General features: G+C 40.1%; 1 protein-coding gene across 2 annotated transcripts in view; it reads left to right on the top strand.

Annotated features, from left to right (window-relative positions):
• The window catches only part of Snap25 (synaptosome associated protein 25), a 75,147-nt gene that overhangs the window by 33,508 nt on the left and 22,301 nt on the right, over positions 1-19,338 (top strand). For both annotated transcript variants that reach the window (XM_041670788.1, XM_041670787.1), the window contains exons 2-3: positions 13,521-13,656; positions 15,653-15,694. In XM_041670788.1, coding sequence (XP_041526722.1) covers positions 13,585-13,656; positions 15,653-15,694 — 114 coding nt within the window. In that variant the 5' untranslated portion in view covers positions 13,521-13,584. The remainder of the gene's footprint in view (positions 1-13,520; positions 13,657-15,652; positions 15,695-19,338) is intronic.

Here is a 19,338-nt window from a genome sequence, read left to right as displayed (position 1 = left end):
TGGAACCCACATGGTAAAAGAAAAACTGACTTCTACAAGTTGTTCCCACACATAGAAACAGACATACCAAAAACATTTTTTAAAAAAAAAATTTCAAGCACAGAATGAGATTATATGTTTTTTTAAAAGGTGATAAGAATTAAATATATACCTAACAACAATACATAAAAATAGATAGGTCCAACTAAATCGAGAATTAGTGATAATAGCTTTGGCATTTCCTTTCCACAGAAGCAAATGCTGGGATGTAAACAATGTTATGGAGGCAGTGCTTAAAGTGGAGCAGATGGATTGAGGCAGGCTGTAAAACCACAAGCTGCTTGTGGGCAGATTAAAGGCGTCTCAGGGAGGATGAGCTTTGGGTTGTTTTCAACACTCAAGTGCTCCATAAATGAGTCTGAGTTAAAACTAGAGAGAGGTGTTTCTAAGAAGCAGCAGTTGTTAACATCTATCTATCTAGATAGGAACATAACCTGATATTTTTAATTTAAGCTTCACCAAGCAGATCTTGGTCTATTCAAAGCGCAAAGTCCAGTTTTTTAACTAATGTGTTCTTTTTTAAACTCCTAGCTTTTGGTATTCATAAGAAGAAAAGGTCTTATTGACAAGGAACTATTGAGAAAAATAGCAAGTCAGACTCTAGGCTTTTTCCATTTATACAAAAGGATACGTTTACCAGGGTTAAAAAAAAAAAAAGTACCACTGGGACGGAGGAATGACAAAAAATAAGTTTTAAATTCTTCTTCTGATATGAAATATTTTAAAAATCAAATGTAAATAAATCACAAGTTTAAAACAGAGCATGCATAAGCCTCTGTGAAAAGCAATGTCAGCAAAGTTTCAGAGGTCCTTAAACACTCATCTTCCTTGGCCTGTGAGTCCGCTCCAATGGGCAAGGGAATTATAGAAGATGTGCTGAAGTTCCTGTGGACATATATTGTGGCAGTCTAGTTTATCATTACAAGGAAGAAAAGGAGCAGGGGTGCCAGACAGACAGGTGAACAAAACACTAAACACCCAGTAATAGAAACACCAAATAAATCATAAATTTATATGATGGGACACAGGTCAGGTTTAAAGTGGCATGTAATTAATATTTAATGCTAAATTTCATAATAGGATTAGTAATTAAAGAAAAACTTGGTAATATGCATTTGGTCCTAATTTTAAAAGAAGTTAATGCCCCACCACACACCACACACACACACACACAGAGAGAGAGAGAGAGAGAGAGAGAGAGATGTATTTCATCTTCCTGGTGATCTTTCATGTAAATTGCTCCCTGGGATCTTTTCCCAGGGGTTCTTGAATTGTCCCGGGGTGGGTGTGGCCTAGCAGTGGTCTTCATTAAAGCTCCTCAGGAGGCTTTTATGTGTCTTCTTGAGTTTGAGAACCTTAAATATAACATTAAAAGAAATACTGTTCTTACTCAGTTTCCTCAGAGACCCCAAGGATAGCCATTAAGTTTTCGAAACAAGCATGTTACTTGACAGCCACTGTCAGGTATAACCACATGGTACGCAAGGTAAAACTGTCTTGCTTGCATCTTTAAGAAAAATTGCATAAAACCTTAAAACTAAAACCAAATAACAGAAGCATGTATGTCTATCTTTCCACTTGTCAGACTGATGCAATATCGAATGGACTCACTGATTACCTAATTCCCTTTCTTTAACTCACGATACAGTAAAAGAATAAATTTTAATCACTGCCATGCTCCATGAGACCCTAGTTTGTTGATGTGAAATTAGTGTGTGATGCATGTGTTCGCAGCTTCTCTATAGTGATCCACAGAGTGACGAGCTGTCACCTCGCTGCCCTACCGAGTCTGTGACTGTACTCTTATCCCAGCATTATACACAGGTCACCTTTAGAGCGGTTATGCCATCTTGTTGGTTTTCCTCACTAGAGAGCTGGATTAATCTCTGACACAACCTTTCTTTACTCTCCTGAGAATCGTGTGTTCAACTTCTGAACCTAATGCTTTTGAAACTATCCAAGGTCAAATGTGGATTTGGAGATAGAAAAACAAAACAAAACAAAACAAAACAAAACAAAAAAAAACCTCATCCTGACAGGAGATTCTGGCAAAATCATCTCAAATTGAAAGCTTCCCTCTTTAAAGGAAATGCTCCGTGTGACTTACAGAAATGTTCCAGCCTTTGCCCACAAGGTCTAATCTAAAGTGCTTTTCAAACCCTCTCCACGTTAAGGACAACGAGTGACAAACTGTGTAACCGGAGAAGTCAAATTTGCACACTGAAGCAGTTGCAATCACACCAGTGACTTATCTCAAGCGAACGGAGATTGGGGTAAATCTAATTTGATAAATTGGCCTTCTGTCCCCCATCGACTCACAATCACTTCAGGGGCACTTTATCATCATGTGGAGCCCTTCTGCTGTTAGCAGAGTCTCCAGACTCTTTGGCTGGGACTCCTTTTATGTTCCCACTCTTTGTGTCAAACATTTAATGGTTTGAAGAAAGAAAAAAAAACCTAGAATATAAGCTAGTTTTTTTTTAATTTTTTTTTATTGCGAAAAGAAGGAAAAAAAACATAAACAAAAAACAAGTTTCCACCTCCTCCCAGCCTCCCATTTCCCTTCCCCTCCTCCCACCCTTCTCCCCCTCCTCCCACCCTTCTCCCCCTCCCCCCACTCCTCTCCCCCTCCCTCTCCAGTCCACAGAGCAGTCCGGGTTCCCTGCCCTGTGTTAAGTCCTAGGTCCTCCCCCCTCCGTCCATATCTAGGAAGGTGAACATCCAAACTGGCTAGGCTCCCACAAAGCCAGCACATTAAGTAGGATCAAAACCCCGTGCCATTGTCCTTGGTGTCTCATCAGCCCTCATTGTTCGCCATGTTCAGAGAATCCGGTTTTATCCCATGCTTTTTCGGTCACAGTCCAGCTGGCCTTGGTGAGCTCCCAGTAGATCAGCTCCACTGTCTCAGTGGGTGGATGCACGCCTCGTGGTCCCGAATTCTTTGCTCATGTTCTCCCTCCTTCTGCTCCTCCTTGGGACCTTGGGAGCTCAGTCCAGTGCTCCTGTGTGGGTCTCTGTCTCTATCTCTATCCATCACCAGATGAAGATTCTATGATGATATGCAAGATATTCGTCAGTATTGCTCTAGGATAGGGTCATTTCAGGTTCCCAATCCTCAGCTGCCCAAGGAACTAACTGGGAACCTCATCTTGGGCACTAGGGAGCCCCTCTAGGGTCAAGTCTCTTGCCCACCCTAAAGTGGCTCCATTAACTAAGAACCGCTAGTTGTTTTTTATAGCAACTCTGCGGTGGATTCCCCTGAGAGCCAATAACTTTGCAGTGAGCCAATTCCCTTTACCGTGACAAGAGGGTGGTGGGCAGGGGCTCTGTGTGGAGGGAGGCTGTGTGCAAAAATCTTCACTTTAGGGAGAGACTTAGAGGAGATATTATTGCAAAGCCAAAAATGTGGGGGACATTTTCAGCGAAAGTAAAAGATATAAATTTCCTTTATTGACTGAAACAATTTCTCTGAAAAATATCAATTGGGGGTGCCACTTTTGTTTCTGTTCCTGGCCCCAAATTTGTTCAGCTCTGAAAAGAATGAGTAAGCAGAAAGAATTCAATCCCTCAAGCTCTAATCTCCATGTAGTTTTGTGGAAGAACTTGCTGTCAAAGAACTGAATTTGTTCTAGCTAATGGGAGTGACATAAGAGCCCACACTTATGAAGGAATGTGGGATTATGGGATCACCATCAAGGGTGATGCTTTGACTTTCTTCATGGAGCCGAATATCCAGGTTAGAAGGGAATGTGATACAATATCATATACCATCCCATAAATAAATCATGTCCACTAAAATCAGCCAGTCTTTCTTTGAGTACTTCCAGCAATAAGGGTTTCACTTCTCCAACACACTGCTTCTTCTGAATGCTGGTGATTTTCTCCTTGGGCACTATTGCAAATTTTTATTCTATCATTTGGGTAATATTCCATTAATTATTACAGTACAAGTAGCTAAAGCAGGCAAAGGTTATGGTCTCCTCCTTCATGACTTTGAATCTATAAATGATTTTATAGAGAAGAATATTCTGTGTGGACTCTCGCTTTTATTCAAATATTTATTAAACAGCAGATCCAATCCTAGTCTAAAACCCAATGAAACCCCACCATGTTAATTAGATTTCTGTTACTGTAACAAACACCAGAAACAAACAACTTACAAAAAGAGAAGGTTGATTTTGACTAACTGTTTTTGAAAGTTCCATTGCAAGATGTCTCAATCCCTTCACTTCTGGGCCAGTAGTAGACAGGACATCATGGCAAGATGAGTATAGCAATAGGAAAGGCACTGAACACATCAGTCATTGTTTTCTGTCACATTCTGAAGACAACATCAGCGAGAGCAGACAGGTCCTTTCCTTCTGAGATTCCTCATATTTGCATTAAACAATGCCTTGAAGTTGGGCCCTAGACTGAGCATTAAAACAATCATGCTTTGGATGACCTGTAACTTCAACCAAATTCTTCCACCTCTCTGAACTTCCTTTCTTCCTCTGGGTAGTGACCAGCTTATACCCTTTCAATGCTGGCCATTCTGTGACATTCTGCACGTGAAATCTTCAAATCCAAGGAAGTCCAACCCAGATTTACCATATTTCTTAACATGGCTAGAATGGAAATTTTCTTCTTTCCCATTTTTTTCCTGATGGGATGATTTATTGATACCGTTAAGTGTCTGGAATATGTAATAAAATACAGTTCATAAATAAAAGGAAGTTGTCCCTAGATTGAGTTCAATGGAAGCACTCTCCTCAACAAAGATTGATATGGCAGTGATATATTAAGAAAGTATTCTAAGAGTACACTTGGAGAAAGGAACAGGTAGCCAAACAAAGGAGTCATTGATACAAGCTGCAGTTCCAGCCCTGGTGCAGGCTGCAGGATTCTCTGGAATTCATGTTTTAAGGCCGGGCTTTTGTGTTATATATCCTGCCCCAGTTACTGACCTGGAAGTCCTCAGTGAAGGAGATGATACAATGCTGGGTATTCTTTATAAAAAAGGGTCACAGGTGTAGCCACGGGAAGGTGATGGCAGAAGCAGCCACAGTGACCCAGTAGAGGAGCTGAACCCTGCACCAGACAACTTCCATAGCTGAAGCCAAAAGCTGTGAGGCCGAATACATGGAACTTCATGTGGCAACAGAAATGATCTAGTTTGAAAGACCATGGGGATCCTTTCTCTTTAATCTGGATGCAGTTCATTCATGACTCTTGAGTGGAATCCTTTTATTTAAGACTTAGCAAGACTTAAGGATTTATTTATTTATTTTGTAGCAATATTCTACAAAACATTGGTTTCCAAGAACCTACCTAATATTTCGAAAAGGAGCGTTTTCAATGGCTTTTCACAGGCATGGCGGAGGACAGATACTTGGACCAAAATGCATCTTGCTAGAGCATTCAGAGTCATCCCGAAGAGGCAGTGATGTGTCTCCAGCTGATTGCTGGATGTGGCTGTCCTCATGCTGGCCTCATGGCAGAAGTAGCTCAGTGAATGAACTGTGGTTTGTTTAAACTATGATCAGGATAAGTGAGACCGGTTCAGCTCCGTCTGCCCCTTTCTCCTAGTCAAATTAGTCTGCCATGCTTTGGCTCGCAAGTAAACAATTCGGAGCCACTGCAGAATACAAACTATTGCACTAAATACTCACTTAATCACATTTGCAAAACAGACAAAGAAACATTGGCATTTTTGAAAAAGAGACATTTAGTCCTACTCAGTACTAGTTGTGGCTGACTGCCCTGTTGCAATTAAGGAATTTCAATGCTGATTGCATTTAAATGTAAGGCCACCCATACCCAGCACGCTTACAGAACAAACCCAAACCAAAGTTACCTGTCAGCTATGCCCAAGACAGGGCTCATGAGAGATGCAGTCTTCCCTTCTCAGAAGAAAGGAGAACAGAACTGTGTTTAGATCGGGTATACAGATGGAATCCAAATCCATGTATGTGATGGCATGTAGTAGGATAGTCTGGCAAATAAAGAAGCCAGGCTTGAATAGGAAGTAGGTCTCTGGAATCCAAATCCATGTATGTGATGGCATGTAGTAGGATAGTCTGGCAAATAAAGAAGCCAGGCTTGAATAGGAAGTAGGTCTCTGCGAATGTTCAGTGCCTGGGAGATTCTGAGGAAGCGGGGGCGGGGGGGGCATTTTATGAGCTGATTAAAGTATCTGTCACTTGAGATGGTTCTTCAGCCAGGCTCTTCTGTACTTGTGTGTTTATGGTAACAAAGCATGAATATGCATCATCATATTGAAAAAAATGTTGAAAAATAAGGATGCCAGCACCTCAGATAACACGTAAAAACATGCTGGAGAACCACATGTTTCCTAGATCATTTTATCTCAGGGCTACCAGAATGTCCCATTGGATGCTTGCAGTTACCTTCAGCTACACGCAGATGCTACTACCATTAGCAGGTGATGGTGATGGGGGAGGGAAATAAGAAGAACTTATTGTTGTTGGAAGTGCAGATTCTAGCCCCACTTACACAGATTAATTTCTCTAATTGGTATAACTGGAAATATGCAATTTAACAAGTTACTAAAAAAGGTTTTGAGGCCAGGAACTCTCAGACCGTGCTACTAAAGGTCCTGCCATGAGCAGTTGTGACCTATCCTTTAGCCAGCTCCTGCAAGTAAAATAGATGCATAGGGGTTAATAATTTATTCATGAGTCATGTATCCATCATATCTGAGATACAGCCTTTTGATTTAACTAAGAAATGAATTGATACCAGGCAGGACCCACTAGAAAAAAGAAATTAGAATTTTATTCACAAGAATGTTCAAAATCTATTTACAGAGACACAAATCTGGACATACATTAAAAATTTAAAATCTTAGCTACAGCAGATTTAAGGAATGACTATTTTATTTTATATTTATGTATTTATTTTTTATTTTTGAGACAAGGTCTTACTATGTAGCCTCGGATGACCTAAAACTTATTATGTAGACCAGGCTGACCTGGAATTCACAAAGATTCACCTGCCTCTGATTCCTAAATTTTGGGATTAAAAGTGTGCACCCACATACCCAAGAGAAATGGCCATTAAACATGAAATTGGTTTGGCTTTGTTCTGTAAGGTTCGTGGGTGAGCACGACCTTACATTTAAAGGCAACCAGCATTGACATGTACACAGAGAGTTGCCATATACTATTTGTCAAAAGTACTCTTTGCTCTGATTTGTGTTTTAGAGTTAAAACATAAGCTTCATGTAATCATTTTCACATGACTAAAAAGATAATCACCAGACCACCCCTAGCCTCCAGCATCAGAATGCGCTGCCTTTGCCCTCTATCTTTTGTGGAGATGGACAGTGCCAGGCGTATTTCTTATTAACTATCTTGTTTTAGCTTTCCCAAGAAAAGCTTTTCTTGTGGAAACTAGGTAGTTTGGCCCCTCTCCGAACTCTAAGAATCCTTTCCCAAAGACTTTTAAGTCCACTTGAAGCAAATGATGCGAGAACTCTGGAGGCTATGAAAACTGGGCAACTCAAAAGAAGGATGGCCTGGTTTAGTCATTACATACTCACCAAAATGCCAGTGAAACTAAAAATAAGATGCTGTTCAGGCTTTAGTCTAAAGGAAAAATATCCATACAACTTGCTCTGAGAATAAACATGCTTTGAGAGTATTTATATTGAAACTGATCCATACTCCTGACCTACATCTGATGTGAGGGCCAGTCTTTCCTTCTAAGCCACAGTATGCTGTTCATATGTACATCACCATAAGGTTTGTGTAAGATTTAAATAGGCCACAAGTACAGAGAACCCTCTGAGAGTGCTAGTCAGCATGATTAAAGTTCCTTTGTTCTTCCTCCTGCTTTCTCGTCATAAATGCACTGATTTTAGAAACAAGCCATTCTTACAAACAAGAGATCCTCCATTCAAGTAGCTAGCAGAGGCAGACATCAAATACATGTAGCTCTCTGTGATATTCAAATACTAGGCATTGATTTTTATAAATGTGTCGGTTTGTTTTATTAATGAAGAGGATACATAGAGAGAAAGAAACCACTTGCTGGCTCTTTACCCTGTCCTCAAGATGTTCTTTTCCCATGGCCTGATGTTCATAGCATGATAGCCACACCTCTGTCCACCACACAGATCAAGCCACAGACCCCAATATTCACACTCAGCTCTTCCTCCCTGACCTAGCGTCTCTGAGAATAGACCCAGAGGTGGAGAGCAGTTTTATGTTATTGCACTTAACTAAGTCCTTCAACACATGAGGAAGCTCTCCCCAGTTCATCTGCCTCTTGTCTTAGTGTACAGCCACTATGAGAAAGTCTCTGATCTGACACTATCAATTTAGAGAGAAGATTTTTTTGATCTTTAGTTTTGGAGGGCCCACAATTAATTGGTCCTGTTGGTTGGGGATATGGTGAAGCCTTATGTTGAGAGCACACAGCAGAAGAAGCTTTTTACCTCATAGAAGCTAGGAATCAAAAGGGGGAGGAGGTAAAGGAGAGAGAGAGAGAGAGAGAGAGAGAGAGAGAGAGAGAGAGAGAGACTCAATATTATCTTTAAGTGCACATTCCCAATGACCTAACTTTCTTCCTATAGGTCCTACCTTTTAAATGGCCCACCAAATCCCACTTGTGCCAAGCTGAAGGCCAAACCCCTAACTCAAGAGTTTTAAGGAGCATTCAGGATGCCAACTGGCAGCCTCCCTCCCTTGTAATGAATTCCAGGCATGCTTGTATGTGGTAACAAATGCAAATTTCCCCTGACACTAAAGAATAACTACAGCAGCTTGCTAGCTTTGCCCAATGTACCAAAGCAGTGGTAGGCACTCAGATGTGTCTGTTTCTGATATGGACAGCCCAGTACTGCTGCTGAGGTTGGGAGCCTTTGTCTGCAGCTGACCATGGAAATTAGAATCTTTATGAGATTGTGAAGATACCCCATCACCTCACAATTAATTGCAAGGGCTAAATCTGATTTGCGATCCTGAAATTCTATAGGCATAGTCATTCGAAGGCAAATTCATTTTCATATTTTGTAGTTTTGCTCCATGAATCATTCTTCTTTTAGAATGTGTTCCAAGGAAACACCATGGGGAGCTTCATTGAATGGATTTTTCAGGCAAAATTGAACAGAAAAACAAATAACCCTACTCAGTGCTCATCTGTAGGAAATATGCAATGCACTGGAGACTTTAAAAGCTGAGAATGAACTTTTAAGGATTTCTGGGTTTGTTTGTATGTTTATTTGCTTGGATCTACAAATTAATTTTTTTGCAGACCCAGCTAGAAAGTATGTTCAGCTTTGTGGACCCTTATGGCATTGAAGAAGCCACTAATGGTGAATCCAGGAATAGACAAAAATATGCTCAAATAAAACTTTATTTACAGACCCTGAGATTTGATAATAATAATTTTCATTTAATAATTATTTCATCTCAAATCTTTCAACCATGTAAGAATAGGGGTGGGGATTAGCCTAAGTCCAGTGCAAAAACAAACAGTAAGCTGGTTTTGGTCCAGAGGACTGTGAATGAATGAGAATTCCTGGAAAGACGTGGTCTGCACAGGCTGATTAACTGATTAGACTATAAGGAATATGGAGATGTTGGAATGATGTATGTCCAGAGCCTAATTAGATTTCTCTCAACTCTCTATATCCCTCTAAAGACTTGTTTCTTATACACCTCGCTATCAGATATAACATCTTAATAAATAGTTTAAAAAAATAAACCTTTGGAATGTATTAGTTTAAGGAAACTCTATTCTCCACCAATCAGAACTAAGAATGGTATCAAATAACATCTGAGGCCTATACTTGAGATTCCTCCACCGGATGTAACCACATCTCTGATGTTTCCTCCAATAGAACTTAGCAATGCCTTGATATATAATTTTTTTTTGTTATTCCGTGACCAGTAAAAACTTTCTGAAACTACTTCCACATCTGAACTGTGGATCTCACAGTAACCTAAGCCTGTGTCCTTGAGCCATGGTCACTCAAATTTAGGTTCAGAATCAATTATCTCTTACTCTCTTTGGAGCAAGAGCTGTGTTGCTACAGAACCCTTGACTGATTTATTCGGGTTAGTGTCCCATTTGTGTTACTACAAAGCCATTCCCTGACTCTATCCAGTGACACTTACTGATGCTCTAGCAGGAAGTAGGCCAGATGAGGTCTGCAGAGCAGCAGTGTTCATACCTCCTGCGTGTTTGTAGAGACAAAAAATCAGGGACTGCATCTCAAACCCAGCAAACTGGAACCTCTGCAGTTTTAGTGACTCGACCATCATTAAAGAGCTTTCTGTGATGCTGACTTCTTCAGGAGATACAGAAGCATTATCTAAAACTTGAAGCTGAAAAGGGCCGAGACTGCCACGATAATACAATCAATCCTTCATTCCAAAATCAGCTAAATAGGAAGTGAACACCTAGTAAGGGCCAGATTTTGCATGGGTGATTAATGACTAGGGGGTATCTTACATCTGAGCTCCAGGGAAGAAGCCTTTTGAGAGGCAGATTCTCTGTACCATCTTTTGCAATGTGAGATTTGTTCCTTTGGGCCACACCACCAGCTTAGGCAATGAATGTGCAGAAGTAACACTTGTTCTACACTACCTGGGTGATTTCATTTCATTATTAACATCGTCTCAGCCGCTGAAATGGCTGCTAGTTACCATGATGCCTGTCTCCTAGAATGCAATCATGCATGGGCTTGGAGTTTGTAGGGACAATTTATCAAACGGTCGCGACAAACGTCCCAGCAAGCGGCCTGTTGTCTGGCTGTTCTCATGGTTCTCATCAGGAGGGCAGTCATTGCTTTCTCTGCTTTAAAATACTGTGTGTCTGAGATCTGTCACTCAACCATCCATCCATCCAAGACACAGATAATCATGCATTTGAGAGTGAGACAAAGGTATGGGAACTCCTGGTGGGCGTGAGGGTGGGGAGAGCATGAAAGCGAGGAATACAAGAGCATCTACCACATGGCTTCTCTGCCAGTCTGCCACCTGCCCATCAACCAGGCCCTGGCAGGTTGCTGGCAGCCTGGAGCCAGGCGCATATAGCTGTTCTTCTCCTGCTGAGAATAGCAACTTTGAGAGATCACCAAGGAAACACCTTAGACAGGAAGAGTGAGTGAGTGAGTGTGTGTGTATGTTTGTTTGTGTGTGTGTGTGTTGAGAGAGAGAGAGAGAGAGAGAGAACAAAAACTTACCCTTGATTAAGCCCAGAAGAGTGGGAAATGGCAGTTACTGTAGGGCTGAAAGCATTGGGACCCTGCTTTCTAATACACTGCCTAACTATGAGCAAAAGTCAGTAGCTCGTTGAAAGAGGAGATGACCCAAGAAAGAGCAAGCAGCACAACACAAAGACAACCCAGGTCAGGGGCCGCCCTTGCTTGTTCCCTGGGGGCAATCCTGAGGGAGTTGCTGCTTAGAAACCAGCACCTCCACACTCAGCTGGTTTCCTTGGTTTCTGCCTCCACCAGCACTTAGCTCCTCGGCAGCGTGCCTGATGCCAACGATCACTAAAGGAAGAAGAGGTAAAGGAGCCTAGATTATGACAAAGGGTTTGAGGATATTTTGCACAGACAGGCTGTCTGAATATTAAAACCCGGCATCCTTAGCAAACAAAGATGATCAGAATTTTCTATTATCAGCATGCCTGTGATATAGAAGCTCAGAAATGAGCTCTAAGGAATAAAGCTCAGGAAGGGTGATGATCTTGCCCACAGTCACCCAACTTCTAGTTCACATTAACATCCTTCCTGTTTAATCCCTCAATTAGAAGACTTTCTTCACTGGGCTGGTTAATGCAGGATGCTGATAATATGCACCGCTCTCGCACCCCAAAAGAATTCCATCTGAGCAGCTGGGAAAGTGGCTTAACAGTGGCATACAATCCAGTCATATAGCTCATGAGATATGTGTTGGTAACCATGGAATCACAGGTGTGTCTGGTCAGCAGCCAGCTTTCTTCTCTTTGGGGATTCGGAGGACCCAAGTTCCTGTTACCCTGTAGCTCAACATCCTCTGTTGTCCTGTTTTGCTGGCAGGAGAATAGGGGGAGTCAATATCAACTTCTGAATGCCCGCTGTCTGCCAGGGACACACGCCATCTCCCTTTAGGGACCATCTCTAGCTACATGGCCATCTCCTGGCGAATACTAGAAATGTAATTTCTAGCCTAGCACCCATTCTTCAGAGACCATATTCTGCTCTGCAAGAGAAAAGACAAATTCTATTGCATGCTGGATCATCTCAAATACAAGACACAAGCCCTGGCCTAACATCAAAGACTTGTCTCAAACTCTGCTTCAGGGGCCTTCTGGGGGCATTACTCCCTTAGAGGAACTAAGTATTCCTCACAGGCATGATGCCTGACTCCTATGCTCAGAATTCCTTCACTTTCTTCTTCCCAACTAGACTGTAGTTCTGTGGTGGTGAATTCATCATTCTTGTTCATCGATGTACCCCTGACACAATGATGCCAGGGATGTTTAATAAGTATTTGAGAATGGAGAACGATCGGAAGTAAAGAGAGAAGTGTGTTCTGGAAGAACCAGTTTCCTCCTTTCTATATTTGTTTCATATGAGTAGCCACGAAGTGGGCTGGTCACATTTGAAGGTTCTGGACACATTCCACTTAGGAAAAAGGGCTGTTCACCTGTGCACAACCTTGACAACCTCTAATGACAATGCTGGATGCCTCTAAATACAATGGGATGCTACACACAAGCAAATGGGGATGGTCTAGTAATTGTGCTATCATGTGGGTAAATTTCAAAAGAATTATACCCAGTGCAAAAGCCAGGCATTTCATTTATACATACTCCTAAGAAATACCAACTATAATGACAAAAAGGAGGTCAACAGCTTCCTGGACACAGAAGGGTATAAAGAATAGCAGATAGAATAACAATAAAAAAATTGGAGGATAAATGCTCTGGTTCATTTTCTTTATCAGGGCAATGGGTTACTGAGTATATTGCATGTGACAAACCTTCTCAAACTATCTAATTTAAATATGTGGAGTTGATAGTTTATGAAATGTATCTCAGTAAAACTGTCAAAATATAACTGAGTATACGTGGCCTTAAAAATTAGACCAACATTGGCCTGTATTATCCACTCCATCATTCCCATGTATTGTATAGTTTGCACCTTTAAGAATAATTTAGATGAAGTCATATATGTTCCTGTAAACCTGTAATATTGGAACACTTGGAGTCTGAAGCAGAGAAATAGTGATCCTAAAGCCAGCCTGGGCTACAATGCAAGACTATCACAAACATATGTAAACATGTGTCTGTTTCCATGATAGAGTTGATAAACGATTCATTCCTGGTACTTATGGGAGAAATAACACAATTCTGTTGATTCTTGCTGAGTTTGGCTTCCAGTTCAGAAGTTATCTGAACCATGAGAACACTGTGGCTCTTAGACTTCCCAGTGTGCAAGCATTCATATGAGCTCTCATAGTTTCCAATCTGCTTCTGCTCAGGTTCTGCAGCCAAACCCATTGCTGACTTGCTGGCCCAGGCGCCCAGCAACCCCCAACCACTACCATGGCCGAAGATGCAGATATGCGCAATGAGCTGGAAGAGATGCAGAGGAGGGCTGACCAGCTGGCTGATGAGGTAAGGGGGAGAGACCTAGGAAGTAAGCCAAAAACTGGAAGGTGGGTGGTTTGAATTCAGATTCTGAGAAAAGACTTCTTCTAATGTCTCATTTTAAAAATAAAAAATAAAAAAAACTTTCTTTTTCTCTAAGATGCCTGCAGGCTAGACAGCCCAAATACTCTGGACTCCTATGCACTTGAGAGGGCAGGATCCTCTAAAAACTTTATCTTTGGATGTCTTGCAGTACGCTGTAGGTAACTCAGCAATGAAGGTTAACAACACTTTAAGGGACTTTCCAGGAAGTTTGCTAAGCATGCCGGTTATTAAAATTGAAATACATAATTTGAAAATTAAGTGAAATACATAACAAATATATTAAAAATCAATGTGCTTAAAATTCATTGCTTCTAGTTAGTTTAGCACATTTTTCTGCTATCTGTGCCCTTGAGACATTTACATTTGCTGTTCGTAAGACACAGAAATCCCATAGAACACTGTTGATGCACATTTCAACCACAGGGTCAATGTACCACGCTACACTCGGAAATAACATAGAAAGCAATCATTTAGAGCCAGTCATTGACAAATACCACCAATCACGGCTTGCTCTATTGTTTTGGTAATTATGTATAGTTAAGACGGAAGGGAAAATATTAATAATCTACGTAAAACTTTTAAAGCATGCATGTCTGTAGCTATTACATTAAGAAGGTAATATACAAAGTTGGGGTGTAGGGATTTAAGGTTGGATCTGGGAGGATCTAGGGGATGGGTGGAGGAGGTGAAAATGACTAAAATACGTCGTATGAAATTCTCAAATAATGAAGACTTTTTAGAATATAAAAAATTTGAGGAAGTCCTCCATTAATTGGAAACTTTTCCAACAAAAACATCACCTTCTTTACTCATAAGTTTCATTCTAATGTGAAGTCTTAGCTGCTTCATTTTCTTCTTATTCGTGAACATACTTGAAGTTATACAGTTCCAGTAAGCGTATTGGGATGACACTAGCAATCTGATGAGCCATTGACAGACTGCACTAAACACAGACAGGAGCTTTTTGTGAGAATCAACCTGCTACACAGAATTTATAACCATGCATGCTGTGTTGTATTATGTGTCACGTCTGTGCTCTTCGTGTTTCATATCAGTGCAATAAATGCGAAAATACATAAATGTAGCCATAGTTTTTCCAGAGAGTCAGTTGTTAAACATGTGGCAGCTTGCTATTGCTAGTAGCCATTTTATTCAAAAAGGAGTCCACTTAAGTCCTTTGCAGCAAAAATCCACCTCCTTCAAGTTCCTGCAGTGACGTGTCCAACATACGTTTGTTACTTAAAAGCATGGGTTTGAGAAATCACCTTGGTTGTTGGATTGGAACTATGTTAAAGGAACTGAGAACAAAATGGTGATGCTGTGCCTGAGGGACCAGCCGTCAAGCTCAGAACTTTCTTCATTCTTTCTCTTATCTAAGAACGAAGGTAATTATAGCTGTCTCCAATGGGCTAGACATTTCAAACTTGCTTGATATTTTTTTCACCCTAAGGCGACAGCTTAATTTGTATTGATAACAACTTCCAGTTGTGTTTCTAGGAGCTTTAAAGAACTTGTTACACTCATCTCTCCTCATGAAATATTATGCCTGTGTTTAAAATTCACTCTTCCTAGTCCAGGGAGACCAAAGCAGTCCTTGGAGTATATGAGATGGTTTCCCATGCATTGGAGCATACAAAATTATTTTTTCAGATTACTTTGTCTTTGACATCAAGATCAGCCTCGTATGGTTTTGGTTTAGTGAAGATAAGTTTTCCTATGATTGCTTCAGGAAATCTGATCATGTAGAAAGCCCAATAGGAAAGAGATTGAAAATGGGAAGACATTTTGTGTTTCGGTTGCAAAGTTGAAGTCCCATGTGATAGGAACCTTTGCGTTTCTCACGTGAAGAAACTACTTCTGACTTTCCTGGTGCTCTATTACTTACTGCCTTAACAATGTTTATGTTTTTCTGTCTTAGTCCCTGGAAAGCACCCGTCGCATGCTGCAGCTGGTTGAAGAGGTAAGGCGTGGATTCTATTAATATAAACTAAGCCCCTGACGTGTTTATTCCTATCTCCTATTGCTTTTGCCTGAGACATGGCTCTCTTGCTTCCAATGCTAATGTAGCCTATCAGAAAGCCAGGAAACACTGGAAATGTTAACTAGTTATCAAGGTGACCTCACCATCCTCCAGCCCAGGTATCCTCTACAGTTCATAGTATAGAGAAGCCTACCATTTCTAAGTTCCTGTTCCCAAAAATCACCAAAGGGGGGGTCCCAGTAAGCAGACAGAGTAGTGCTTAACCTATGAAGTAATTACTTACCTAAAATCTTCATTTGTAATGATTTTGTTGTAACAAATTACAGCTAATCTAAAATTCGTTTCTAACTCCAACTATATTCATAACTTTGAAAAATATGTATTTATGCAGACATGTCATCTTTTGAAATTATTGTATTTAGTATCAGACACTAAAATTTATGAAAAAATAAGAAAAATCCTAAACAAAGAGAAAAATCTAGTCCAATTAAGTAAATATAAAAGTTCTTTTATATTACTGGCTCTGGATTGCACATCCATTTGCAAAGCATTTGTAATTCATGGTTTAATGAATCCCAAACTATTTTTAAATGGGCAAAATAGGGCAGATAGCAATAATGGAATCAAAAGAGCATTTGCAATAAAACCTACTCATTCCAATTTGATAGAACAGCAGTCAACCAGGATAAATGGATTAATTGAACTTGCCCGTTGGGAGAGATGGAGTAGCAAAAGAATGGCTTGAACTATATTTATCTTAACCTAATAAAACAAGCCTAATGGTCTTTATTCGGCAAGATGCTGCTTTAGCCACGGTTTGAATGTGACTGCTTATCAATGTATAAATTCATGTGTGATTATCTTTTCTAGAGATCTTGGGCTTTCTCTGGCAGAATGATTAAATGAGCCTATTCACCCACCCTGTGCTACTATTAATTGCTTATGCAATGACATGAAAGGGAAGGAGAAAAAAAAGATAAATTTTACAAAGGCTTAGAGAAAAGGCAGCTGCCTCTTACACCATGGAAGCAAATACTGTCTTCCTTTATTTCTGATGCCGAAGCTTCTCACCTAGGAGTAAAGTGTGGCTAAAGGTTAAAGACAACAGGAAGTGTTGGGAGAAGTAATGATGTGTTCTCTGAATAAAATAAAAAAGATCTGTTATTTCAAAAATGACAAACTGAGCTTGCAATGCAGCACACATTGGCCCCCAAAGAAAGGCCCCGCAGGGCCTCAGCAGCATAGGAGAGCAGTCTGCTACTCGAAATGAAGGGAAAGATCTGTTTTGCTTTGTTCTAGGGACACTGCTCATGTAAAAATACTTAAATGCCAAGAAGAAGGCAGATAACCTAAATCCGGGAGTGCTGGCCATTTGGCATTAATGTACCGTTCTCCAATTTGTTGCAAGCAAAACACAAAAGTCGCAAGAGCTTGAAACATTCTTACATGAATTGAGATTAACATGAAGGGAGCACACTAGTTAACAGTTATAAATTATTTTATTGTACTCTACAGTATTATCACAGTATACTTCATGACCTACAACGAGAGCCTCCAAACTCACTCATCACTTGCTTGTGTAAATACATGTACATATGGTGCACATTTCTCAAGCTGTCTCCAATTTGTTCAGTTGTGCAATGCTGTAACATTGCCCAGACTTGGAGATTAGTAGAATAAGTGCATTGGAATTGACCCCATTAAACTGGCCCTTTGTCCTTCAGAGTCTTGCAAACCTGAACCCTTCACTCATGTATGTCGTCTAAAAATGAAAGTAGTATCAGCCTGTCTTGCAAAAATCTGAGTGCTCTCATTTATTCTAAGAATAAAAGCTCCATTGATTGAAGTAGGATTCTCAAATTATATGTTTTTGTTTCTCCTAAATTGTTTCTCGATCAAGCATGAAGTTGAATCTTAGATCAAGGAATGAAAGAGATGGGTGCAGTCTCTTCTATTTAATAAGTAAGATGAGGCTGTTAGACATTCCATCCTTAGGAAATTGTGAGCAAGGCGTTATTAGAGCAGACTGGCTTGCTCTTACTTCCTCCTGGGCCATTGTCTATTTATAGTGAAACATTCCTCATGTCTAGGGTATTGGCTATTCAGATGATGTTCTGATTTTCAATCAAAAAGGGAGTTCTCTTTAAAGAGAACCAGTATTAAATATTCATCAAGTGCAGAAATTATTTGGAAGATATGGGCTTTGAAATGCCAGGATCTTATTCACGACCCCAATGTCTTTCAGTGCTACATAATTTGAATTGAACTGAATTTTTATTGAATTCAGTTTCAAAGACAGGAAAGGTTACTAGAATTGAGAAGTCTCCCAAAGGCAAATAGTCAACTTCCTATGAAAGCACAGCTTTATGCTATCTCTAATAAATGCCAGAGCATAAGAACAGAGGAGGCTGAGGACTAACTTTTAATAGAAGTCAACACCAACATCTCAGGGATGATCTAAAGTTACTCAGAGGTCAATGGAGAAGAAAAACTGAATATCATAGACAGGTACAAACGGTTAAATACTCGATGGCACTTGGTTCACAGCCTGGAGTTGGGGACTTAAGTTGAGTGGATACTTTTCAACAAATGTTTATACAATACCTAACGCTGGAGTTAAGACAGAAATGCAAATTGATTTACTGCAGGGAAACCAACATGTGAACAGCTGTCCAAATTCAAGATCATACGTGCCTTGGGAGCAAAAAAAAAAAAAAGAGAGAGAGAAGGATTAAATCTAGAAGAAGAATCATTAAGGTTTTCTCCAGGGGAAAATATTTGAGAAGAAAAAGTGAATTCTGCTGATACTAAATGCAGATGTGAAGTCTGCATATCAGTGTCATGGGCTATGAAGCCTGAGCTGGAATAGACCAGACTACTCTGGAAGGCATATTTGAAAGCACTACAGAGCCTTCCTGAAATAGTTACTAAAACACTAATATTTCATAAATGCCTCAGTGTCATATCTCTTTCTATACCAGCTTATCTTTCATAACGCTTTGGCAATAAAAAAGAGAGAGCCTTGTAAAAACCACAGTTGTCGATGTGAGACTTTCGGTTAAAAATCAAATCAAGTTGCCAGTTCTTTTTAATAAGCTGATGTGACGTCCTTCAGAGTTTAAGAAAATGCCTGGGTGTTCAGGCTTTAGGAAAGATGTCCTGGAGTTTGGGAAAACACCCCAAAAGAACAGCAACAAAATATTCTATAAACACTGGTTTGGTTCATTGACTAAATAAATTCATCAACATATTTTAAAAATAAAAATAGAAAAATAGATTTCACAAAAGAAAGAAATGAAAAGAGGCATTTCCACCTCCTTTTAGATGCTCTATTTCTCCAGCAAATTCAAACACAAATGAAGAATTGAGCTCAGGTAAAACTAGAGCCACTTCCTCTCACTCTCAATCTAGGCATTAAAGCTCACAACTCTTCCAGGAATTGGTATACTTTCCAATTCTGCCTCCTTCACACTATTTTCCCCATCCCTTCCCCCTCTATCTTTTAGATCTCATAAGAACAACCCAGCTATTTTAATAAATCCATTAGTAAAATGATGGAACCAAATTTAAGTTTAAACCTTTATTAAGAACCTACCATGTGCCAGCTACTGAGTTTAGAGCCA

This window comes from Microtus oregoni, unplaced genomic scaffold (genome assembly GCF_018167655.1).
Source record: "Microtus oregoni isolate MIOR12 unplaced genomic scaffold, Mior012 000020F_ref0000438, whole genome shotgun sequence".
NCBI classification, from domain to species: domain Eukaryota; kingdom Metazoa; phylum Chordata; class Mammalia; order Rodentia; family Cricetidae; genus Microtus; species Microtus oregoni.
This window is presented reverse-complemented; position numbering and strand designations above follow the sequence as displayed.